At 38.3% G+C, this 27,155-nt stretch overlaps 1 protein-coding gene across 10 annotated transcripts in view; it reads right to left on the reverse strand.

Annotated features, from left to right (window-relative positions):
• SORBS2 (sorbin and SH3 domain containing 2) overlaps window positions 1-27,155 on the reverse strand; it is a 248,174-nt gene that overhangs the window by 52,339 nt on the left and 168,680 nt on the right. For 3 of the 10 annotated variants that reach the window (XM_040608789.1, XM_040608698.1, XM_040608868.1), the window contains 9 exons: window positions 26,199-26,291; window positions 24,534-24,560; window positions 23,415-23,539; window positions 21,832-22,449; window positions 14,448-14,927; window positions 9,441-9,585; window positions 6,916-7,091; window positions 1,644-1,710; window positions 489-533 (listed from right to left, as the gene is read on the reverse strand). In XM_040608789.1, coding sequence (XP_040464723.1) covers window positions 489-533; window positions 1,644-1,710; window positions 6,916-7,091; window positions 9,441-9,585; window positions 14,448-14,927; window positions 21,832-22,449; window positions 23,415-23,539; window positions 24,534-24,560; window positions 26,199-26,291 — 1,776 coding nt within the window. Of the gene's footprint in view, window positions 1-488; window positions 534-1,643; window positions 1,711-6,089; window positions 6,319-6,915; window positions 7,092-9,440; window positions 9,586-14,447; window positions 14,928-21,831; window positions 22,450-23,414; window positions 23,540-24,533; window positions 24,561-26,198; window positions 26,292-27,155 lie in introns of those variants that run through there. The other 7 variants (XM_040609464.1, XM_040609210.1, XM_040609116.1 and 4 more) reach the window with 6 other exon arrangements.

The raw sequence follows: 27,155 nt of genomic DNA on the forward strand, positions 1-27,155 counted from the left end.
TCTTTCTTGCAGCTAAATATCAACACCAGTGCCTACAGCAAAAACTCGTAGATCGTAACACAGAATCATCTTTATTAGGCACTCTTACTGCATATTTTAAGAGGTGTTTTCACTACAACCTTTTTGTCTTCCCATGTCAGTAATTAGCATTAGAGCAGAACAGCATAGTTCCCTTTTCATTTTTATAAGGAAAGGCTGTGTTACTCACAATCACTACTGAAAATAAATGCAAGGTAATCAAGAAACTACAGCATTACAGTGTATTCCATCTGCAGTAAGAGGCCCACAGCTGCAATTCATTTCAGTGGCAAGAATGAAACCAAAATTAAAGTTTGTTTCAGTTGGTGAAAAAGGCATGAAAAAAACACCAACTGAGATCAAACAAGATGATAAAAAGTGTTTATATAAGCATTATAAAAGCAAGCATGAATAGTTAACTACCCCATTACTTGCTGACATTAACAAAAGAGTGAGGGAATAATTCCTACCGGTACCGTATGCATATGCAGCATTATACACGTCTGTGTCATCATCTATAAAAAGAAATACACATGTTACAGTAGTGCAATACATGCCAGTTTATCACAGCCATGCAGCTTTGTTTTTGCAAATACAAACAATGATTGGTAGGCGATCAGCCCCATATTTCTTTTCCTCATCTCACAGGTCTTTTGTGAAGATTCTCTTCCCATTATACTTACCATAGCCTATTTTTACCATCCCACCACCTTATCGGTAAAATGGTATCTTCTGGTCACGCCACCCACATTGTGTCCTTACTGTTGGCACCGAATCACAAATTAGAGCTTTTTGTCTGTTCTTCTCCCTTCCCCAAGCTCAATTTCTTCCTTTTGCCAGCTCTCCTCTACAAGAAACTACTACATTATTGTTCCTATCACAAAAAGCATCCTCAAATATCTACTATGTGATCAGTGCTCAACATAGATCTTGTAAGCCAAAATTTCCCTAATTTCCCTGCTTACATTTTTTATTCTCCCACTAACATTGTGTGACCATACTGAATGCAAAGCTCTACTTCAGATGAATAGTCTCTTTCCTTCCAGAGGTCTAATGAGCATCATTGCCATTTATACAGTTTCTTGGCATCCTTGGTGGACAATCTTGATATGATAAAGGACATTTAACACTAGCGATGACACCAAAGCTCCATTTCAGCAAAACCAAATAAGACATTCTATAAAAAAAATGCAATTCAGACAGAAAGCGTATCCTTAAAACAGTCTGTTTACTAGCACATGCTGTTCTAACACATGAGCTCTCCAAAAGAAAGCTGGTATGGTAGGAGATGTACAGTGGCCAATTTCTTAACCCTTAAAGTGGAGATAAGGATCACTTCATGAGTTCCCCAGTGACACGGAATCATACAGGCTGCACACCTATCCTAATCGCTTCAGGTTTTATTTAGCTTTAGTAAGAAAACAAACTCATTAGAGATTTTCAGCCTTTAGCAGAGGAAAATAGCGTGCTCTGCAGTAAAATCTGTCATTGAATTTACCCATTTGATTTATTACCTGACACTTGATAAACACTTCTGTTTTCACACAGCAGATAAATCAAAATGCAAAACACTGCAGTTTTTAATGCCACTGAGAACCACCCAGCAAAGACAAAAGCATACTTACCAGGCTTATGAACCATATGGATTTGCTTGAACATTGTCTTGTACCAATCCTTCGGCCTGTCAACTGTCTAAATAAAATAAAGTTTTTAATAATTAACAAAGAAATAAAAATACCTGTGTGTACAGATGCAATCAGACATTTAATGTTATTTGGATACAAAGTCTATTATGTTTTATCCCCTATTTAATATAATCATTTTCATACCACCTATTTCAAAAGGTGTACCATCTATTTCAAAAGGTGTACTTATGCTTTTCATCTAGGAATTCCTGTAACAAGTTCTGGAAGACACTGAAGACCAAGTCAGTTTTGGACTCTGATCTTGAGGGTACAACTGTTAGAACACAGGAGTCAGTGCCAGGTCAAGAGTGTACCTTCTTCGTGCCCTATACTGGACAATGATTAAAGCTAGATACGTTACAGGGAAATACAAATGCCTCAGCAACTACAATTACCAGTGTGTAAGAAAAGCTTTTTTTGAACTCTTGGCAGTTTCCAACTTATATCTTCAAAATTTCATTGTTAAATTCTTTGGAATAATTCTGAGAAAATAAGTAAGATAACGTTCTATTTAAGAGTTAATGTTTGGATTCTAAACAAACAGTACTTCCTTTTATCAATTTTAAATTCCCTTTCCGGACAACTTATTTTTCTATTTTGAGAAAAGTGAATAAAATATACATTTCAATAACCACTCATTAAACTTATCCTTACTTTTGTAAACTAAGCAATCCCAAAGTTCCCAAACTCTCCTCATATCAACATTTGCTCATGCTTCTTATCATTTTTATCTCTTATCCTTCTGGATTTTCTCTTTTGCTGCCATTTTCTTTGAGATAGGATGACAGTATTTCAGAAAAGGAGGTAACACAAAGGCAAACATTTTCAGTTTTATCCTTCTTAGGTCCTAAAATTTTACTTTTTCCACAGCAGTCCAGAAAGCAAAAGTTTTAGCGCAGATGTACAAAATTATCTTCAAATTTCATAGTGCACAGGGGTAATTCAAAAGACCCCTCTTGATGTGCATTACCTTGCATTAGCTAATACTAAATCTGCGGTCACCCTGCCCACTGCTCTTTACCATGAAAAGTGAAAATCCACAAATTCTTCTCTACAAAACTGAGGGAACTTAGCGTGCTCACCTGGCTCTGTGCCATCTTGAATGAATCACACTTCTGCCCTAAATACCTGTTACAGCTACTGTACATAATCAATCTTTTTTGTTAACAATGGTGAGCTCTTATTATAAGGGATTAGGTAGAAAATGCTCCCGTACTTTGAGGAATCAATATAAGTTCTCATAAAATTGCTACTAAATGACATTTAAAACCAACAAAAAATTGCTCTAAAGAAGAGCTGACAGTCAATTGAAGGAATTTGGAATCTGCTGGAGAAGAAAGAAATTGAAGTGGAAGGTTTGCTTTTTACCCAGACCTGCTTGCAACATAGAGATGACAGACATATAATTTTGTAACAAAATCCAGTCCCTTCCCCCACCTACCAACATATTCCCGACTTCTGCCAAAGAGAATATATTCGGAAGCAGATTTGGACATTTTAACATTGTTTCCCTAAAGGCATTAAACATCTACACTAGCAGAACTCTGGTAAGAATAATTTAGCTAGATCAGAATCAAGTATGCTGTTTGGTGCTCCAAGATCATGTACGCTCAAAAGTTCACAGAGAAGTCCAGAAGGTCTACAGGACTTCATGGTGATAGCCACAGCCTCCACGGTACTCCTCATTTCCCACAGCAGCAGAAATTGCAGTGGTCCCGTGATACCACAACTGCCTTTCTGATTGTACTGGGCCAAGAAGAGTCTTCCAACAGAGCTCAAATCAGTGATAGATGAACAGAACGGAAACAGCGTATAAATACTACTTCCATAACCCTACTGCTTGTCAAGGGACAAAGGCACGTAGGTATCTGTTTGCCAGGTGAGTCAGGTCCTCCACAAAAGCACAGGAGGCTTCCACATAGAGATAAAGTATGAAGAAGCTCTCATGCGACCAGAGAAGGTGGTCTCCCAAAATCTTTCTGAACATTTGAACACTCTTCTCTCATCATCTCTTCCGCCAACCCCCACCCTTGGGGTTTAAAACCTCAGACAATAATTTGGCTTTCCATTATAAACCAGATGGATTTATTCTATTCCTTAACTAATCCTATTTTAAAGTATTTTTTTTGCAATTTATATTCACTAATCCCACATACCAATGTTTTTTTGAGGAATCAACAGCATTCACAATGTACGAAGCCATTCAGATGCCATCCTGCTTTGCAGACATTATAGTTCTTGCAATTAAACGTTGGAGCACAGTATCACCATACGTGAATGAACACTCAGCCAAACAGCACGAAGAGGACATAAGAAATACCAGCAGTTGGTACTTAGGAGAGCCCATAATCGCTGCAAGCATTCTAATAATCCATCAGAAAGTATGCAATTAAAGGAGGCATGTATGACTTTCAGTGGACCTTCTGTGGTGGTTTTTTTCAAGCTAAAATATTGCATCACTAAGGATGGAAAAGAAATCTGGTGGGACTTGATTTTTCCCCCCTCCATTCTTCATAAACAGAGGCCTTCTCAGTCTACAGATTGATTCTGATGATTAGACATGAAGGAATCATTTTGGCTAGTCTAAAACAGTGCAGTCATACTGCCTTCCATGAATCTGTTTTTTCCTTTCCTGTGACCCTGTTGGTGGTAAACTCTGGTGGTGCCATTTGACTGAAGGCTTTTCTGAGTGAACAGCATTTTACCGTCCCTTTTCAAAGACTTCCTTTTTAATGCCTCGCAATTTCAGCATCTTTGGGGCAGGGCTTGGCATGGTGGCAGAACTTAACAATGATCTGAATTTTCAGGCTTCAGAGTTGCACTTCCCAGAGCTGGCAGGAGCTCAAGTGGTATGGAAGGAACATGCTAACATGGCACGGGGGTTCTGAGAGATGGGAAAGCTGTACAGGAATCCTTCTCCTCTCAGCAGCTTTGGACAGAGAGGGTTTGCAGGAAAAGAAGAAGAGAACATCGCTCTGCTTTCCTTGGTTAAACAGCTGTCACAAACTATGTTCTGAGAGGAAGAACAGACTTGGAGGAGATAACCACAGCTTGAAAAATCTCTCTACTCCTGAAAAGCACTCCAAATCTGGAATACAGATACTTCCTTACAGATAAATAAGTTCTTATTTATAAGCTTACCTTTGAGTACCAATAGCGTTTGGGAACATCGCATACGTTACCTATCGCCCATGAATCTGCATTTACTGCTTTTTTGATAGACTGTTGCCGTTTTTATAAAGATGGAAGAATAAGAAACTTTTATACTGCATGGAATTACAAAGTCAACTAATTTGAAGACTTCTTTCTTTCTCCAGATGGAGCGAGGCTGAACTTTCTGGGAGATTTCCATTTGGATTGCCCACTGACCTCAGAAAAAGAGCAAATGACATATCCTACCTTCTTCTGTTCATGGGAAATGCAGTTATAGCACTTCTGCACGTTTCTGCATACTACTGCATTGCTGAGAGGTTTCAAGGTACAGCATGTTTAAGTCTCTGGCTGGTAACTATACCAGCTTTGTTCTTACGTGACTGGGATACATGGGGATCAAATATACTCGTGCACATTTAAAACGTAATCTCAAATCAGTATCTTGAAAACAATCTCACTTTCAGCTAAGTCCTAAGGAAGCAGAGTAAGGACACAAAGTAGCACAAGACAGACACAGACACACACACACAGACACACAGACAGACATACACAGGCTAGCATAATCTTTTAACTCATATATCTCATTGTGAGAATGATTTCTATAATAATAAGTTTACAAGCTACAGGATATTTTGAAATCAAAACATGACAAAACCCAGAACAAGTTCAGCTGAAAAAAATGTGCTAATTCAAATTTCATTATGTTTTTTTTAGGAGAAAATCGGAGACTCAGACCATATAATCCAAAAGTTAAATACACGCTGGCAGATTGCCAACTCTGTTAAGCACACTTCAGGGGGATTTCTGTTATAATCTTATATAACTGATACGGACCCTGTTAGATCAATCTGCTATTAAAAAAAAAAGAACAAAACCCCCTACTTTATCCTATATAAAGCATAGGGACTATTTACATAAAGATGGGGTAGGAAGCTAGAGCATTGCTGCAAAGAAATTTCTTCATTTTTAAAAGATTCTGATCATATTACTTTTTATGTCAAAAAGAAAGCAAGAAATGCCATAGTTTCCCCCCATTCTTATCAAAATTGTCCCCATCTTACCACTTATTCTGAATTTTTCCTACTGCTTTTCTCCATCAGTTCCTGATTTTCCCCCTAAGTTTCCAATCCATTGAAGCAGTTCTGGGCAATAGAACACAGCCCCGTACATCAGTATTAGCAGAGGGGATACATCCAACAGCTGCTACATCCTTGCACCTCACAAAGACTTCACCTGCAAGGGCTCTGCTGCCTTCATCCTGGCTCCCACTCTTCTTACTCTTTCTCCGTCTAGCACAGCACTTCTTCTCTGGCTGGGGAGGCCAGTAAGCACTTCCTTACAGAGCCAGCGCAGCTGCCACTGTGCTCTCTGGACCAGCCAGAAGAGGCTGCCCTGACAGCAGAGTGGAAAGAATGCTTTAGCATGGTGAAAACAAAACTCTTCAGTTCGGCATCCTGGGACCACTCAAGCAGTGACTAGTGGCAGATGATCAAAACTGGGCTAGTCACAATGAAAGGGCTTCCACGCTATTCGTTGACATGTCACTCAAGGCGGAAAATGATTATATATTGCATTTCTATGAAAATGCTGGTCACTTAGATCATTGTCACAACAAAACTATTCATTCCTACACTACCCTGATGACATAAGAACCGTTGCCCCCAAAACTGCAAAACATGAGATTTTTATATACACACACACACACGTGTCTATCTGTATACTTGTATGCACACACATATATAGCATGTATAAACTTTATTTTAGAAATAACAAAACAAACACAATTACTTCATATCTCCAAAAGGCAAGAACTACAAGAGAAGCAAGAAAGAGACACAGAGTTTTGGCTACTTCTAATTAAAGCTAGAAACATGAGGTTGCCCAATTATGCTCCCATCAGCATTCTCCTTTTCCGTCAACACACAATATTATATTCATGAGCTCGCTGATTACGCACAATGTATTCCACATTATATAAGACTAGAAGAATGTGAAAAACCCATTAACAACAATCAATTCATTGTATGAGTTCATACACAGATTCCCCAGAATTTCCTACCGTTCTAATTGCTGTAGGGATTCCAGATTCATCCACCGGGCCAATCCCTGCATAATGTGGAGCTTTAATGACTGTAATTTTTTTTTCTTCTTCTGAGGATCTGCAGATTGGTATTGTACTGGTGGTGGTGGTACTGCCAACAGTCTGAACATGCTGTGAGTATGTCTCTGTGGACTCTGTAAAGATAACATGACAGAATATTGTATAACGATACAATAATTACACTTTGCAGTTGTAACATGCTTCCCCATATATATATATACACACACACAGTACATGTTTGCTGTACAATCTTAACCACATGCATATACAACACTTTAAAAACCACAATCATCTTAGCTAGGGCTTTGCCCTGGTTAATGTTACATTAACAGGATTATAAACTTATCTAAGGACCAGACAGGCTATTCAAATCAGATCTTCTTAGATTAGGTGTAGTTTTTCATAGCATCTTGCTGAAGAAAAAAAAAAAAAAAAGAAAAAAAACGAAAAAAAACCCACAACCCCACCAAAATCTACTGAGAAAGCGGCAGCAGCCTTTTTCCTATAAATCAAACTCTTGCACCTTTCCTACCCATTCCTTGAAAGTAGTGATCTAATTTCAACCCCCCCACCCCCCACGCATTCTAGCAAACTAGAAAATCGCTGTTTTGTTAATCACAGGAACAGATTCCAAACAGCCCTCCACAAAGACTTACGTGGCACACATTTAGAAACATTTGATGCATGAATATTTTTTAAAAACAAATTCTGACACACAATTTTCACCCTTTAAAGTTACGTTGGTATGTTTAAGTGCCTCTATAGTCCATAAAAATGGACCTCAGTAACTTGGCATCTGTAGAGCAATCTGATGATCCACCTACGATAATTTGGGTGAACCCTGCAGGCTGCTGCTGGTTTGTGGTGACTTGCAATATTTCGACCCTTCTCCCCCAAATCTTCCTTCGTAATTAACAAAACTAATAAGTCATTACTACCATTTCTTTCTAAAATTCAGAGTAATTTAACAAAAAACACCTCACTGCTGGGATATGTCGCGAAAATTCGTATGGCTGCAAATGATGTATGTACTTCAGGCAGCATGTTTCAGTAAATTAGTAGGCTGCTATGACGAATCATCTTTTTTTGCAAAAGCAGGTACAGTGCTTGTGTGACATTTCCACCACAGGATAAACGAATGTAGTGAGTAAAAATAAATATTCTAACAGTACTGGTGAAGATTACAATTGCCCTTCATGTGCATTAACATCCGTTGATTCTTCTGAAGTAAAATATTTGAATTGTAGTATAAACTGGAAAAAGGAGCTCTGGTGACTGAAAGCTCTAATTTTAATTCAAATACTTCAGCTCACTTCTACTGCAGAGAGCTGGATTTAGCATGGCTGTTTGAGCTGTTTACAGAAGTTTGAAATCCTGTAAATAATTCAGTGCTACACATATATGGCGAGGGGCAACTCTGCGTGGCAAACGTCTGAATATTTGGGCCTTTTTCCCAAAATGCATGATGCTAAACTTAGAAAACATTTTGGATTTGATCCTTCATTCTTCATAGACCTCAAACTGAGGCCATCAGTAGCATTTTTAAGTGAGCAAGGAGAATTAAGTCAGGTCGTTATTGTGGAACACAGAACTTCCGCATCACACAAGAGTAAAAATCATGGGAAAACACTTTACTTATTTCAGGTATATCCAAACCAGAATTGATAGGTCTTTAGATCAGCAAACTAGAAGCAATCAAAGAATCTAGTATTCTGGGATGCGGAGAAACCCTTGTATACAGTTTTTGTCCTTATCACTATGACAGGGATAGCAGTTGTCTAAGCTATAAGGCTCAGAGTGAGAAGTGTCACCTAATTTCCCTGCATGCACAACAAAAAAGTAAACGTCAGGATCACATTCAAATTATTTTGCACGTATAATCTTATCTGAATATGCAAAACACTAACTAGTAGAAAAAGCAGAAAACAAATGATTGTTCTGGCAAAACTGGATTATACTGGCAAAGCACCCTTCTAAGGCTGAACATGTATACATTTCTTTTTTTTTAATTAATGCCCTACAAAAAAACCCCAACCATAAACAAATTATAGATTGACATGACTTTAGGTGTTTAAAAGCCTGGAGCCCATCCCTTTGTTGGCAGTACTTCCATTGAATATTACGGAATTTGTGGGGAGAACCAATGTACAAAGTTGACCCTTGGTTTCTTCAAGGCAAAATCTGAAGGGGCTGCACGGGTTGAGCTACTTTGCTATATGCTTTTTCCTCGGCAAAGCTAGTAGAAAGGTGGCAAGAGGTCACTCACACACCTAAGCAATAAAACTTAACAGCAACTCCAGCTCATGATCACTACTGTATCTATCAATAAATGCTGGGTTTTTTTGCATTTACTTCCCAAGGTAGATGAACAGACAACACCTTCATTATGGATACGAAGCACTCAGCAATTGTTTGCAGTCTTTGCCACATGAATTGGAATATGTTGTATAATGTATAAAGCAAACATTCTGTGTGAGGCTTACCCATCATCCTGCCATGCTGCATGATAACAATGTTGGAATTGAGCGAAGCTGGTGGAGGGTAAGCTGAAGAAGGGGAAAAAGGCCTTTGAAAGTGACTCACTGGGCTGGCAGCAGTGCCAGAGTTCCCATTCACTGTGATCTGAGCCTGAGAGAAACAAAACAAAATCCCATTAAACTACACACAAAGCCCTCCGACTGCCATCCCAAACAGAGAGTGATGCAAGACTGTCAGCCACACAACAATTACCAGTTGTCAGGTACCTAGCCATAACGGCATCTGTGTTCATTGAAATACAAAACTCGGCACGAGGGGAGCAGAATGTGTTCCTTCTATACCTTGTACCTCCCCTCTTCTCTCCTTCTAAGTGCTGTGTGTGAAGCATGCTGAAGTCATGGGAAGGTGACGGAACCACCACGGTCAAGGCAACAAAGATGGCACAATCAAGGTCTGCAGAGGTCTGCCAGCAATATAAAGTGAAGATGGCAGTGAAAGTTCCTCTCATCGTGCGACAAAAGCTGCCTACCACTGCTCACTCACTCCAAGAGACACATTCCCTTAATACACATGCTCAAGCCCTATTGATATTAATGGGAACTTCTGGGCAGACTGAAGGGAAGAGTCTCATTAAGACTAGCTAAAGAGAGTGAGCCGAACTTCTTCAAAAAATTAAAGCCAGCTAGAGTAACTATGGGATGCTGATATGAAATCTATCACAACAAAAATAAACAGCACCAATAAAAAGACAATACCACAACCACAAGACAACAGAACAAAACTGTCAAATATATAAAATGGGAAAGCTAAGTAAACTAGCAGTACAGCAGCATCACAAGCCATTTAGGCTTTAGACACAAGAGGTACTTCTGAAACAACCTGCTTCCTTGCCCCCAGCTTTAGAATCCCCACATCTGGGCTGTACCACTTTTATGGGGAGCACTGCAGGATTAAAACAGAGATACGGAGAAAGCACTGAATGAAATCAGAGGGTAGCAATACTTCAGCAGAAAAGGGAGGGAAGGTCTCTGCAACATCTCTTTTTAACGCAGAATTCTTCATTAAACCTGAACAAAATCAGAGCGCTACAAACTTTGCTCAATTTTATATAACGAAAGAACTAAAACATGCTGTAAAACATGAAACTATCTGAAGCAGTAAAGCAGAAGTAAAAATCGTTACTAAAAGGCATATTATTTTTATATTTAAAAGTGCAATGGTTCGTGACCTCTTGTATGCATTTATATTTTGGAGATTACTGATTTGATTTGAAATTTTTAACGTCTCAGCCTCCAACAGCTAAGACAGCAAAACAAATTCTAGCTCCTAAGCAGATATCACATGAGGTCTTAGGTGTGTTCAGAGGTTCCTCAATTTTAAGGACACCCGTTTTCAGAACTGAACTGAAAAGTTTGCGTTGTGGTGATGTCTCCATTAAAACTTTTTTCTTTAAATGTTTCATCTCTTAGTAAAGTCAAGAACCAAAATGCAAACTAAGTTGGCTTTTCTCACACCATCCTCCCCATGAAGGGAACTTGGAGTAAGTATATAAAAGCTACACGAGCTCACAGGTAGCATTTCAAGAGGTATGAAGCCATGATTTCAGATGAGATCCCTAGATGAAGCCTGCCACCCATACCCTACTTCAGCATTTCACCCATTCTCTCTTCCTGCATATTGTCTTTTTGGGAAAGTTTGTTTCTAGGGAAGGATGGGTGCAACTATGTTCAGAATCTTACTCCTTCTTACTAATTTACTATAGCTTTTGTTTCTCTGAAGAGAGGAGCAGAACTAGCAGGAGCTCTTTGTAGACCAGAAAGCTACTCCTATGAATTTCTGTAATAAAAAATTAAGAAACCTCTGCGATGGGCTTTACCAAATAGCTGGGTTAGACAGTAAGACTCTTACACTAAGTACACAATATAATGAAAACAGGATCCATACAAGTAGCTGACGTGCATCATTCATAAATATATATATGGCATGTCCGTATATGACATTTTTGGGTTTGCTTATAAAGGCCTTAGGGAAGATCTCAACTCAGCTAGAATTTCTTACTTCCTAATGACTCTCTTTGAGGAAGGTTTCTGTGAAGGTGGCTGCTGCATTTGCTTATCTGATGCATCTGGCACTGGTGAGAGGGTTAGCTATAAAAGATAACTTTGTGAAGTTTCAAAGGCCTCTCCTGCCCTTGGAATTATTTGGGAGCTACTGACATTTCAATCTGAGAATGTAATGCTTTTGTTTCAGGTGACAGTTTGCTCCCAGATTATACAAGGAAGTAAAATCTTTAGGACGCCTATTCGTGAATTGTATCTTTTACTTTCTTAGGTAACCTCCTTTGTGGCAAAATAAGATGATACAAGAAAATAACTTTTTTGCCAAAATGCACCTATTCCCCAGCTAACTGGGAAGATAATCTTCATCTAATTCATGCTCTTTCATTTCCCTAGGCTCCATTTATTTTTTTCTCCAGCGTACTTCACCTGGGCTCCACTGCTAGCAGAGCCACCTGCTGCTGCTGTGCAATCAAACTCTTGCAAAGAATCCTTCGAGGTATCAGGCTTATACTTCCTTTAATTTGCCTGAGCATCAGAAAGAGCAGCTCTCTGGACTTCTGAATCAGAGCAGAGAAAAGCACCTATTTGGAGCGGCTTTCTAACTTTCTTTTCTCTCTGCTGAGACCAGCAGCAAAGGGAAAGAGGTCCCACGATGGATGTCTGAGCAGTGCTGTGCACAGCACAGCCCTGGCCACAAGACTCTGAATCAGGCTAAAATACTCAGGGATCAGTTCCTGAAGTTAAAGACAGTTCTGGCACTTGGGAAAAGGCAAAAATCTAACGTGTACTTCCATTTCCAAGTTTCCATTAGATTCCACAATTTTAAACTACATAAACAAAAAGAACGCATGAAAATTACTTTATAAGGGAAATGCTCGTAATTGGAATAGAATCAGAAAAAATATTTTCCAAAATCAGCTGTTCTCCGATTTTAACTGCAATTCTAAGCATAAGCCCAAACAAGAATTACAATTCTCACACTTCAGGTTTTCAAAGAAGCTGTAATCTAAAGTGACTAAAAGTATGGCAAATTAAGCGCCATTTTATGTTTATCCCTGCCTTCTGCCTGGAATATTTTACAAATTTGTTGTAAATCAGCTCTTCCTGATGCTATTTCTTCATCTCAGAAGTACTGCTGTAAACCCTTTTTGCCGAAGCTCTCAATAAGGACCTCGAGAACAAACAAGCATCCCCACCGGGGACATGACGTCTTTGGAAGCATGGTTCCACCTTGTGTGGGCACAGTGCTGGATGGCACAATCCTGTATTACTTTTATTGCTCCCTCCGCCGTTTTAATCTACAAAAGCAACATGAGTCCTCTTTGAGGATGAAGACCATTACAGGAGTAAACCCACGAGCAGCACATGTGGATGTGCCACCTTCCCCATCATTTTCTTATTTCCCAGATACATTGACAGTCATCTGGCTCTCCCCTACAGAGGGTGGGAGATGAAGACTTTTTTACACTGCAGAGGTAGCTCTTGCCAGCAGTTTAATTTCTGTGGGGCTTTAGTGATCTTAGATTCTTAGGGATTTTTGTCCTTTGGTGGGAGATTCATCCTTTCTCTTCATCCATTAATACTGCACAACTGTTATGCTCATCCCTGCCGTGTCTAAGAAAGTGGTGGTCAGACCTGACCGTAAATACCTCTCACCAGGGAGACTACCCCAAAAAAAGAAAAAGGGAAGGACCGTTCACTTAAGCTACAAAAATGGTGCTCAAAGAAAACAGATACAGTTAGCTGATTATTTTAGAAGTAGGTTAGAAGAAAATATAAATGTTCCGTGCTTCCCATAGCTAGTAAATGCTCATGTAGCAATTGTGCCTTACTTCCACACCCCAGTCTGTATTGATTATGGTTCAAAGCTGTTACGAGAGTTAGGAATGACAGCTTTTACATGCCTGTTATTTTTAACAGCATCAAGAGCACTGACAACGGATCACTGACTTTCCAGGTGACGATGTGCAAGTCTGGGCTCAAAATTCTTTTTACAGAATATACATGAAACTTTAAAAGATGTCTACATGGTTTGTTCTTTTCAGACTTGAAAATGATAGCATGTTGAAGTACTTGTACAAAGTCTGAACACTGTTGTGACCCAGTAAAACTCTGGTCTCAGAACATCTCTCTGTTTTGTAATTCAGCAATGAATTGCTCAATTTAAATGAAGGCTTTGTTCTGGCTCATTTTAATCATGCAGATAATCTCAAAAGAAATCAGCAGTGATCTGGATTTGACCCAAATTCCATACCTTCTTTCTACCCATATATGAGCATACCAAGGTACAAAAAAGTGAATGTATGTATAAAACATCTAATTGCATGCTATTTTTTCTTGACTTAACCAAGAGAAAATTAATAGGATACCTGGGTATTACAAGATTATTTATGAAGTTCACTCCTATAAGAAACTGTGCTTAAGAGAGGAAAAGGTTAGTTAGAGGAGAGAAAAACAGCTTTATGCAGTCAGTGGTCATGGCTGGGGAAAAAACTGTGTTAAATATTGCTAACATTTGCCATGAATTTACAAGTTATATTATTGAAATCTGTACCTAGTATAAACCAAAAATGGTGGTAGCCCGGAGGCTACAAACTCCACAAACCTGTACGTTGCTAACACTGTTTTAAACCAATCTCTTCAAACTCTACAGACCGCTTGCTTTTAGTGCATTTGGAACAGCCATTCCATTTATTTTAAGCAAAGTGTTTGACATGCCTTAGCCAACCGTACAACTGTGCAACGACTTAGTAGCATTTTCCTCTTACCAAATCTTTAAGTGACTTTTTTTAAACAACTGTTGCAAAACATACTGTCAGACTACTACAAACACAAAAAACTACTAATGTTATACTTGTCTGCATAACAGCGTTAACAGAAAAGTTTGAATTCTTTTCCGCTTTGACAACCTGTGTGAACAAAATGGAGGAGGAAAAAAGGAAGCATAATTACATGAGAAGTGGCAGCAGTGTTGGTTAAGGTGGTGCCATCTGACACAGCAGACATCTGGCTCAAGGTTGGGGAAGGTGTTTCAGAGCAGTCAGTAGTATCATAGCTACAAGTCTGCAGCTCATCTAGAATGGCTGTGGAGGACTCACTCACTGTGCGGGAGGAGCACTCACTCATGGCAGAATCTGCGCTTACAGAGGCCGTTTCGTTCCTGTGGATAATACTTTCGGAAGCTAGGTATGGGCATTTAGATGAAAATTGTGAAAGGGCTGGGGTTTTATAAAAGCGTGAAGGCAAAAATTCATCAAGCGTTGGCAAAGAAAATGGTACTAGATGGGTGCCACTGTCTGGTGAGAAAGAGACTCTGTTAACTGGTACCACAGGAGAAGGAAGAGGCAGTGGAGAAGCTTCTGTTGCTGTTTGTCTGTGTGTCTGTGAAGCATTTACCTCCATCACAGTGGCAGTTACTTTCTGGTTTCCAAGCTGAGATTTGAGGAAAAAAAAAATAAGAAAAGAAACAGATTACCAAATGAATAAAAAACTTTTCCCTTTGCCTCTTGCTGTGTGTAGAAGAATTACAAAAGCATAAGTTTTTCAGCAGCCCGAGGAAGTTCACATTCACATGGATTAGGAAATAAATCAACCACGCTCTATATTAAATTAGGAAAACAGGAAAGAAATGAATGCATCAAACACTAGTGGAAGCAATGCCAGAAACCATAGTGTGCTGGGGATGAATATTCATAACGTGCTGCATATATTAATGATCGCAGTTGTGCCTCTAGAAGGTTCACACTATTTTATACTTTACATAAATATGAGGCTAGAGAACGTCACAATCATTTTGTTTGTAAGAGGAAAAAGGGATCTGCAAGCCTGCAAATGTTGCGCGCTCTTTTGTCAAAAGACAGGTATAATTTTGAAATGAACTGTAATAGACAGATGGGCAGGACCACAAGCTAAACGGAAACACTAGTACTGAGGGTTCACATGATCTGCAAGCAATAGGTGGTGGACTTTTTTGCCTCTTGGGACTGAATACATCTTCTCCACTGCCTCTCTGATAAAAACGTTTGGATGATCTTAGAATTTCCAAGCACTCTGGAAGCACCCTGTCAGCCTACTGGGTAAGGTGTGCGCATATTAGAGGACACAGGGATTGGTAGGGTAACCGGTATAAATCTGAGGAACAACAAAGACTGGGAGCACAAGCACAGGACAGGGATGACTTTATACTGAAACAAAACACGCTAGTTTGGTTTCAGCATAATTCCTTAAAAATAAAAGGGAACATTCTCATGAGAGTGCTTCTGAAAACTGCCACACAACGTGTGAGGTTTTACGTTCCGTTATTTCAAATCAGACACAGACACTGGGTTTAAACTAGTCCCGAAACTGGCTTTTGGCATCTGCAATTTCTTTTTGAATTAAGGATACATGAAAAGCATGCCGGCATCCAATCTTTGTTAAACAGCTGCACAAATCCTTCTATACTGCCTATTAGCCACAAGCTTTCAATCAGTTCCTAGAGTATGTCAAAATACTGCCTGCTTCAGCACTAACGGTTTCGCTTTTGATAGGGCTGAGGAACTCTGCAAGAGCTGCAGGGAAAGAGCGTTTGGGATTTTAAATTTATGTAAAACAGAGGACAGTAAGATAACATAAACAGTAATTACTACTTAAAAAAAGTAATAATTAGTCACAGATACCACGTTGTTACCAATAATATTATGGTTGTTTCCTGTGCTCAGAACAGGCAGATGTCTTTAATCATTCAAAAAATGTTTCAAGCCATCAGATTAAAATGCCATTTTGGCATTTTAATCCAAAATCTGAAAATATCTTCTAAAGCCCTTATGGAAAACTTGGAACACAACCCAGACTGTGCTACTTATGAGAGGTCACTGGGGGTCCAGTTCCAGAATTCTTGCTGAGATCAACTAGAATTTACGCAAATAACCTTAGTGAGGTCAATGGGACCATCCCTATGAATAAGTGTTTCAGAAAAGAATCTTAAGCATGTGAACAGATATCTGTCACTTATTCCAAACAGTTCAAAAGAACTCTGTGGCATTACTGGACCTCTGGGGTACACAAAAACAGCCAGAAGCTGCTGTTCAAATCTGCAGTTAAAACAGTGAAGAAACTTACTCAAACAGCTTCAAACCCAAATCTTACTCACAGCAATGTTTCACCACATACAGTTAAAAAAAAGCATACTAAAATCTTTGTATAGCGTAAATCTGAACATATTACTTCTTACTCAGAAAATGAATAATTGAGTGTATGATTATAAAAGGAGATAAGATTTTTAGAAATAACTAATTTTCCAATGGAAACTTCAAAAGAACAATGGAATACTATTAAAATAATTTCATGAGAAGCAATCATATGCAGATGTGAAACATCTGGTTATGCAACATAGCGTATCGGGGGTTAACATGTGTGCATTTAGGTACACATATAAGAAAGAGTAATTTCATCGCATAGATACATAAAGGGAAGAAAGAACCATCATTTATGATGAATTTCATCACCCATGTCATAATTCAAGATCTCCAGAAAAACACATGAACCAGGAGATCATAACACAATTATGAGGCAGAACCAATATGAAGCTCTGAAATTCTTGAGACCAGATATCCTCTCAGCATTGCCAGAAGAGAAGTTACATATGACTGAGCCAAATTATGTAATCTGGTATCTAAATTTTTAAAATAACAGGAAATTTTGGAGACTTGAGAAACCTAGTAAGCCTTCTGGCTTTGAACCAAGAAGACTGCCTGCATGCTTGAGGAAAGATGGGATGGACAAAACAAGAACAGATATTCAGGGTGCATCCAGAGAGCTAGTGAAACTGAGTTTTTAAAGAATTAAATTCACTGTGTTTGGCAAATAACAGCTGATTTCATCGAGCCAAATTCTTAAAGAGAATATACAGTTGTCATTCTTACAATGTAGATAGAAGGAATACAGCAATTCTATGTAGTGATTCCCAACATGAAGTTTCTGAGCCTTGTAGAGTAAACCTTGAATATTCAGCCAGATTCTAGAATTCTGCTATAGGTACAATCATCATCTTGGGGAAGAGTGGCTGAAATGGCGATTTAAAACAGCATTATTTTTGAATAATATTTTGAATAATAAAAACGGTTTACACCATTTATAAAACATGGAGTGTTGGTAAACTGTGAACAGATATGTTTGGCTACTAATAATCCGTATTTTTCATCACTGAAAAATAAGATAAGGACAAGGCTGAATGCATTCCAGAAAACCTTTAATACCAGTTCCACCCAGTGTGCTTCAGATTAGGTTTGTCATTGTCAAAGTGCAAGAAATGCTAGCAGAAATCAGGCAGATTAAATGCCAAACAAGTACTTAATCAATTAGAATGATGAAAGACTAGTTAGACTACATAATTATCATGGGTTGTGGAGAGAGAGAGAAATGTCATCACAGCCTTGAAGTGAATTGAAGATCTCAAGTGCAGCTTTCTGCTGGTCCTTAGAAATGTTCACCTTCCATCAAATGGTAAAATGTCAGGCCTGAGGAATACACTTGCTACCCAATTAACATGAAGTAGGCAGGTGACCCTAGCATGGGTTTCAAAACCAGTCATCTATGATTTTAATGTAAGTTCTGTGGGGAGTTGTGTGAGATCACTAATGACACCAAAGTGCTGGCCTTGCTTCAACAGTCAAGACACAGATAAGGAGACTCATAGATAAGTGAATAAACTCATTTTGTTAATACATAAGTAGAGTTTAGTAGTCAACAATCAAATTACACCGATACGCTTGCACCAATGGGTAAAAATACCTCTAGTTTTAATTGTTAAAAGCTGATGTCAAATTCTCCAAACTGATGCTGCAAGTTACATTCCATTTTTACTACCTAGCCCTCTTATTCTAAACTCAATATAGGAGGTGGAGTTCAGCCCTTGTGCAAAACTACACTGGTGACAGAAAGAAGACGTGTGCAATTTTCTCTGCTTGCCATCTGTCCCCAAAACACTGAAACCTGTCTTCTCTCCCTTCTACATCACTCAATGTATTGTCAATACCTACCGAACAGTAATGTATTAGATAAACGGATTCAGAAACAATTTTTTTTAATTCCAGGCTTATCTCTCTTGATTCACTTGTCTACAGCTATAAGGCTGGCAAAATAAACACTTTCATAAGCATCTGTTACACTAGTTTTTATTCCTCCAGGACATCAGGACTAAACGAAGTGTTCACTCATCTGTGGGATTCAAACAAACATGACAAATGTTTTGCATCCTCAGTTTTAGAGAATGGTTGTCCAGAACAAGAGGACATTTATGAACCCAGGAACAAATGAACATAAAAATACTAGGTGTTTATTTCAGAAGATGCAGCTCAGAATTCTTCATCAGTTTAAAACTTTTTCTTGTGAGAAATTCGCACAACAGAATTTACCTCCATTGGTCTCATACTAACAAATACTAATTTATTCTGCTGAATAGATTAGCTTATTTCTCCCATATCTGCAGTATGGCACAGAGCAGCAGCATCTCTCCAGACTGTAATAATGTAAAAAAGCTAATATTGAGTTAACTTAAATGCTTCTCTTTTCACATATACTTGTAAGGAGTTTAACCTTTCTCTGAGTAGGAGTGTTTACAAAATGTCACTCTGTGAGTCATACCACACTTCTGCTTGTTCCTACAGTTTCAGTAGATAAGCTCTGAAATAAAGTGCAAATAGGAGCACAAACATAACAAGATACATTAAAAAACAGTGCAAAATGGTTGTACATGAACTTAGACCGCACAAGCGCTCTCTTGGCTGTATCCTTCTATACTTTATGACGTAATATAGTTGTACACGTTCCCTACACACATAGATACCCACATGTGCGCAGTATTTCTCATTTACCACCTCTTAAGAAGTGATGATTAGCCAGTCTTGCCTCATTCTCGTCCACATATATAAACCCAGATGCAGAGGGAGAGTTGTTTGTTTCTACAGCAACTTTCTAAATGTATTTGGGTTTTAAGAATTCCTGCGGTAGCTTGGAACATTCCTGGTGGGCCTAATCTACAGTCTGAGAGCATCCCTAGAGGATACAGCTTAACATAACAACCTATGATCTGCATATACAAAAGTACTTCAACCGGTGTATGAAGTCCTGTAGAGCTCTCAAATCTAAAACAATTTTAAAAATTAAAGTACTATCATGCATAGTATACTGAAAGTCAATTTGTCTACATGAGAGAAATTGTGAACTTCGCAAATACCACAAGATACAATGCTAAAGGGGATCATAAATTTTGACATTAGTTAGAATAGTTCCAACATTTCAACCAGAGAACTGAGTCAAAAAAGAAATCTTTTTAGACATCACTGTAACCTTTATTTCTAACTGTAGCCCATGGCATCTTGGATTTGGGACCTCACCTGATGCAGAATTTTACACCACCTCACACGATGATTTGTACTCTAGTTTTAGGCACGTATTTTAACACAGAGCTAGCAAAATCCACTGGCTCCATGCCTCGGTTGTGGTGCCAGATACACCTCTTCATACTAATCTTTACAATTTATTTCAAAGTTGAACATCAGAGAGGATGTCAGCTGAATTTGCAGGCAAGAGATCAATAAATGTATGCAGTTTGAAAAGCTGGCTACATTCCTTAATGATCCCTGTGATCAACTGAAATTTTTATCATTTTATTCAAAGAAACCCAGCTGCCAAATTTCTGATCATTCTTCCCACACACTGAAGCACTGAAACCAAGGAGAAGGCAGAAAATACCCTATAGAATCACGTAAGTTGCAGCTACTTTTCTGACTTTTGCCAGCTCAGAGTGAAACTAGATCAGATTTTAAAATAAAATGAAATTGCAACATATGTTTTGACTTTTAAAATTCTAAAAAATAAAAAGTTTATCTGGAAGAGAAATTATTTTTCATTATTCTGATTAGAGTTTGAGTATTATTCCGGATCATAAAAAAGGTATTTCCCCTAATTCTTGTTAGCTGTCATAAAACTACTTTCTGTTTGAGAAATTTATTTGAGCATATATAATGCATAATATTGCTAACAATCTAAACTATTTTTAAGTGAAAACATACATGCATAAGTTGTACTGGCCACAACTACACCTGTTATATTGTCTGACCATATCCCTTGATGCTCATGTTTAAAGGCTTGCAAGCCTGCCTCCCATAATCTTCATACCTCCCCTATCTACCAGAAAAAGATCTTACTCCTTTTTCATTACCGTTTCTGACATGATTTCTTTGCTGTGGCTCTTTTTTTTTTTTTCCTCGAGTTGAACCAACTCGCTCTACCTGACAACAATCACTAAGCAGCAAACCAGTTCTCAAGGGTAAAGCAACTTGTTTTTCTCAAAATGTTCTAAATTTTGCGTAGCCTAATAGGAGGGTTTAAGATTACAGCTTTGTCTCTAATCTTGAGAAGGACAAATGTGATTAATTCTTCTGTGCTCCCATTTGTTAATGAATTCAAAAGAAGCATTGCAAATTGTTACCATATAAATTCACAGAGCTTTGTTCTGATCAAAATTTTTACTTGGGAATTGAAAGGGGGAATTCACTACTACGACTTGTAAAACTATCCTACAGCTAATGCAGTTACCTGGGGCTTCCAGAGTGAAGACCTGGTAACTTTCTCAATGGCGATAAACCCTGCTCAGACAACTCTGATCCTACACTTGACACTTGATACGTGTGCTTGATACTTCCATTTCTCCTAGATGAGATCACCACAGTTAACAAAGAATTTTTGTCTCAGTAGGCATAGGGGAAACGGAATTAAAAGCTTAGGGCCTTGTGATCCTTCACGTAAAGGTGTCTGACAAAAGTTTTTATTAACCCATTTTCTTTAAAAACCACTATTGCACAGGGCAGACAGCAGGAACTAGCCTTTGCAGAAAGAAGCGACTGACAAAACTTATTTTTTGGCGGCCCTAGCAAACTAGCAGAGCTGCATCTGTAGAAAGCCCCCCAATCCAATCCTCTTCTATCCATACTTGATCCTTCCAGCACCTATGGCAGCATAATGCTTTAATGCAGCCCCCTCCAGGAAGAGCTACTTAAGCAGATGCATCACCCACAGTTCACTATTTTTATTGTGCATTTGCACTCCGGAAAGTGCTCACAGAGGAACCGAGAAGTCTACTTTCCAGCTCAGAGCTGGGTTAATCTTTTCAGGGTATTTTGCAACACCCTTCCAAAAACTCCAGGTTTTGTTCTGTTCTGTTTTGATCCATGTGACAGGTAGTTTTACCCAAAAAACACAAAGTCTAACTTTGATAATGTAAGTATAACTAAACAGACTGTTATTAAGTGATTCATGAATGATCTAAAATAAAAGATGGAAAAATTAAATATACCACATGGCATTCTGCAGCCTGTGAAGAAGGAAGAACTGTAGACTTTTGTCCCAAATCCTTTGAAGACATCTTTGAAGTGTCTGGAGAAATACTAGGTGGATGTTCTTGGATTTCAGGCCCTGCTTTATTGTCAGGGATGGGAGCTATCTGAATGGACAGAGATGCTGTGTGTATCTCAGGCCCGGGGCTACAGGCAGGTGAGAGAGGCCTTTGTGGAAATACTGGTGCTTCAACAGGCTTGAGCTGTTGCTGTGAATTACAATGAACCCTACTCGCTGGGTCACGTGTCCGGGTTAATTTCAGGGTAGATACCCTACGTTTTTGAGACTGTTGCCTTTGGCCGTGATGGAGAGTAGTGCTAATACCAGCTACGGTGCTTGTGCCTGCACTGGAGACTGAGGTCAGTGGTTTAATGATCTTTTGTGCATAGGAGACACTTGTGTTAGATATCTGAGAAGACATTGTCTTCTGGACGGACTTCTCGTTAGGGTAATAGGCAGTATCTGTGGGAAGGTGTTTCGCTGGGCCAGTTGTTACTGCCTGGAGATTAGTTTTGTTCTTGTGATTAGTAATTCTTGCTTTCCGAAAACTTTCTTTTCTAGGGGGTGGCAGAGGTGCCTTATTTGCCAAAAGCATCCACACAGAGCAAAGTAACATTGAAGAAGAAACAGAAAGAAAGTAAATGTTAGCAGGAGATATAACTCGGTTTGACTTTTATCTTTAAATAAAGGAACTAGCAACTTAAGGGCTTCATCCCAACATTGCTCAATTCAATGGACAATTGAACTGGTCAGGTTCCCACCACCTTTGCTGTGTAGGGCTGTACAGCTTATGTTTAGAAAGCCAGATGTTCCATTTGCTCAGAGTAAACTGGGATCAGAAGAGAGCCCACAATAGTCCCTTTTCTTTCAGAAAAACAATTATTCACTGAATAAGAATTATTACTGTGAAATTGTTCAGATATGTAAGTAATTTCCAAAATGCAGTCCATGATCTTAGATAACAAGCTATTATTCACAGGTAACAGACATACATAAAACACACAGAGCCTCTTAAACCTTTGAATTAAAATAGTAACAGAGAGAGTACTGACAGCAGTATGTTGATCTTTTTTTGACAGATAAATGTTTCCAAGTTAGGTGGGAATTTTTAGTGTGTTCTCTTTGTACTCTGCAAAACTGGCAGAAACGCTGTCTATTTTATAATTAATGAACCTTTATCCTCAGATATTATTTTGATGACTGATGCATTTTTCTGAGTGTAAAATATTAATAAATACTCTTTGAAGTCTGGGAACACTCCTAGAAAGCTTTTATTTGTGGATGACCTACTTTTATGTAGCTGCCTGTCTTGTTCATTGAACACAATTTCTGGTAATTAACCTGGAGGCATGCATCCTGTGCAGAGTATACTTCATCTGTGCAGTAAACCAGTTTGTAATGACCCGTATGAACAGATGATTCGCACTATCTGGATGACATCAGGACAATGTTCCATAGAGGTGTCCCGTCTGCAGATGCTAATGCCCAAGAATAACCCCCACACAAATGGCAAAGCATGAAACTTGGTGTGTTTGGTTTTACCTGAGTTGGTGATTTTTTATCTTGTAGATTTGGCCGCACACTCCTAAAACCTTTTGCTGTAAGAGATGAACTGCTAGCATCTCCATTCAGTGTCTCTCTACTTCCATCAGTGTAAGATCTCCAAGCTTTTGTGGCGAAAAAAGAAACATTTTTTTTTTGTGATTAGTAGATCTTTATATTGCTATCATCATAGCAACCCAGCTATTAAACTGTGGAAAAGTTTAGCCACTATGCAACTGATGTTGCTGCTGTTATCACCATGGTAGTTACACGAACAGGGCTAATCCTGCCACTTCACAAAACATTTACCTTTAAAATTTAGAAAACTCAAGCACTGACAATGCTGCTGGCAGCAGTTTGGTATCTCCCCAGAACATTCACACAGACTATGGATTTTAACCTTGGGAGTCCTTTTGAGACACTGGTGCTTCAGCTCCCATATAAAGCAGGCTGAACTATTTTTCACAAATTAGGTTCTTGTACTTCACAGCTGTGTCCGATTTTGAAAAACATTCCAGCTAACGTAAAGCCAGTTTGTCACGGCAGTTTCACCAAATTTCACCATGGTACCAGATTAGTTGTTCCAATAATGCATCTTATTTCCAAATCTGAATGACACCTTGATTTTCCAACCAATCAACTATGTTTTGTCTTTATCCTCAGAGCTGAAAAGCCCTCAAGGCATTGCCCAACATTGAAGGAGATACTATCCTTCCTCAACAAGTTACAGATTTGAAGATAAAATATTTTAAGAGGCTGGGAAAAGTAACACATTATGTTAGCAGGCTGCTACGTGGGGTGGGCAGAACTTGCAAAGCTGAGTAAGGGACTAAAAATGAAACAGCAAGTGCCACTGAAGCTAAAGGTGGCAAATTAGCACTCTGCATTCTCCCAACAATTCATTTGCTGACAACATATACTGTGATATAGGAAATACTGCTTTCAAATGAGACCTGAAATTGCGGTCTTAACTGCTTGCAATTATTATTACAATTTCAGTGGTGCTTTCCTTTAAGAATGTGGACGTATGGAGTAATAAAATCAAATATAATGGAAGATTGTTATAATTCGTCCACTTACATGGTATTACATTGATGCATAAATAACAGTTATATTTACCTGAATCTGAAGACTGAGAATCAGACCCTGAAAAAGAAACATCCAATATTAATTTGTGTTAGAAATAAAACCATGATAACACAACTTGAAAAACATGTAGGAGCCGTTTTGTTCAGTTACTTAATTCCCTCCTGTTACCTAAGCACACCCCGGAATACTAGACCACAGATAGCTGTGTAATGTTTATGGTACAACTTCTACAGGTTGTAGCGTGCTGACAGTTACTGTTATTTAATCACTGCTATTTCAGGCAGCCAATAATAAACAAATATTTGCTGTGGTGTTTTTTTTCCCCAGTAAATACTGTGATATACTACTGTCTAAAATCTAGGTATCAAAAGAAGTATCATTCCTTTAAGATGAACTAGAAAGGTTTAATTCAAAACCAAGAAAGATGCCTACAGGTTCTGTCAGGATTTTCTCTCCCCCTTCACACCAGAATGTGTGATGCTTTCTTCATCACTTCAAAGCAAAACACAGAAACTGATACATACATACTGCCAGCACAGAGCAGATTTGAAATTCTGGTGGGTTTTTTGAGTACTTGTAGATATATTAGTGGTTTTTTTCTCCTAAAGAAACTACAGGCATGAAATCTCTAAACAAATTTAAAATATTATTAATGTAGAATATTTATAGTACTAACAGCACTCCTTACCACTAATTTTAAGTGCAACAGCAGACATTAAGAGGCTTGTTTTGCATGCTTAAATGACAAAAATTTGTTAGAAAAGCTCCTAAGAAATAAGAACCCAATGTTTTCTTAAATTTACATACGTGAAGTAATCCCAACAACCCTGACACTATCCCTACAAAAACTAGCAATCAAATATTTTATTTGCTTCATAAATTTTAACAGTTCTTATTCCTGGGGATTAGTCTTATATTTTAAGAGATCTATAAACCAAGATTTTTATCTTGCAATTATTTTCTGCCTCATTCTGTATTCAGGTTTCTGTATTGTACTTGTTCGGTATGAACACTGCATGCTCAGATTGGCGTAAATTAGTCCACACCACTCAAGACTCTGTACTGATTTATACCTCTAACTACTTAATTCACCAGTGAACCTGGGCAGCTGATGCCCATTAAGATTTAAGTTCTCAACACCAGACACGAGTATTGCTAAGCAGCATTTCTGCCTGTCTACTGAATAATCTGCATGGTTTTATTGTTTTAAACATTTTAAGGAAAATATGTTGATAAATAATTTTTTTTCAAGTTAATCTGGCTTCTGGTAATCTTTTTACTACAGGATTCAGATTTTTTTCCTTTTTTTCCAAGTTGCACTAAACAAAGTTTGTAACAAGCAAAACCTAGTTTTTCATGCTATGTTATCTTGAGAAAAAACAGGGGACGTGAGACCCAAAATACATGTCAAAGGCAAAATTAATTTATAAATAACTAATTTTTCCCAAGTCTTCCTAATTTTTTTCATTAATGGCTGCAAAGCATAGGCAGAGAGATATCAAGACTACCTTTTCAAGAGCACTGTAGAAGTCAGAGACTTGCCAGTGGAACAAAAATTACGGTTACCCTTCTCCTTGCAGAGCAATATTGCAGGAATGCATAACAGTACAGAATTCAGGAATAATATTCAGGAGTAATATCTCACTGTTTTGTTTTGTTGGTTTTTTTTTACTCACAGGAGTAATATCTCAATACCTGAGGCCAATAGGTTTGGAGAACTCTGAACTCTCTTCACAGCTGTTAATGTGACAGACATTGCAGCACGTTTGCGAGCACACCCGCCGCTATCTGGAAGCACAAAACGATAACAGACAGCAGCCCCAGACAAAGGGAGCAAGCACATGCAACATATCACAGTGTGAGATACATCAAACATACATGAAAATTAGCATGCAGTTAGGGAACTGCTGCAGGAACATGTAAATTTGCGAGTTTCGCAGATTAGCAGAGCACATAGAATTTCAAAAGCTTTAAACAATAAACCTCACAGAAAATAATATTTAATACTTAATCCACTAGGGAAATATATAGATCCTGTTACCTGAACGACTGCTTAATTATAGCTAATTAGTAAAAACAAGGAATCAAGATGAAGGATTAAGCATTCCAGAGTAATATTAATCAATAATCTGCACCGTAAAATCATTTCATTGTATGCATTAGAAAGACATCATTCATAAACTAAGCTTATGTTTCATCAGCTGACAAAGTGCTTTTGTTCAGTCTTTTGGATCCTTTAAGCTCAAGAAACAAAATTACTAAGGATGGCACAATTCTTTTGTTGTTTTGGTGGAACATCCTTGTTCTCCCTCCCCCCCTTCTATTTTATCTAATGGAAGATTACAAAATGTATGTCTGGAACCCAGTAACATCCCGAGGGAACGACTAGCAATCTAAAATCACTCCAAACAAACAGGAATGGAAAAAAAAACCCTTTCTCCTGGATTGTGCATGACTCCTTTCTTTCCTTAGTCTCTGCTTCTCACCCATTTGGAGCTGTCATTCTGTTTTATAAATACTGTGTTATTATTAGAAGGTATCTTTCCCACAACTTAGCTTTTCAGCAACTCTATAGTAACTGTAAAAGCAAGTTAATAAATATTCTTCTTGATTATATTTAATTAGAAGATTTTTCTGCTCTTCACTATAATA

Source organism: Falco naumanni, chromosome 1, assembly GCF_017639655.2.
Source record: "Falco naumanni isolate bFalNau1 chromosome 1, bFalNau1.pat, whole genome shotgun sequence".
In the NCBI taxonomy this organism is placed as follows: Eukaryota; Metazoa; Chordata; class Aves; order Falconiformes; family Falconidae; genus Falco; species Falco naumanni.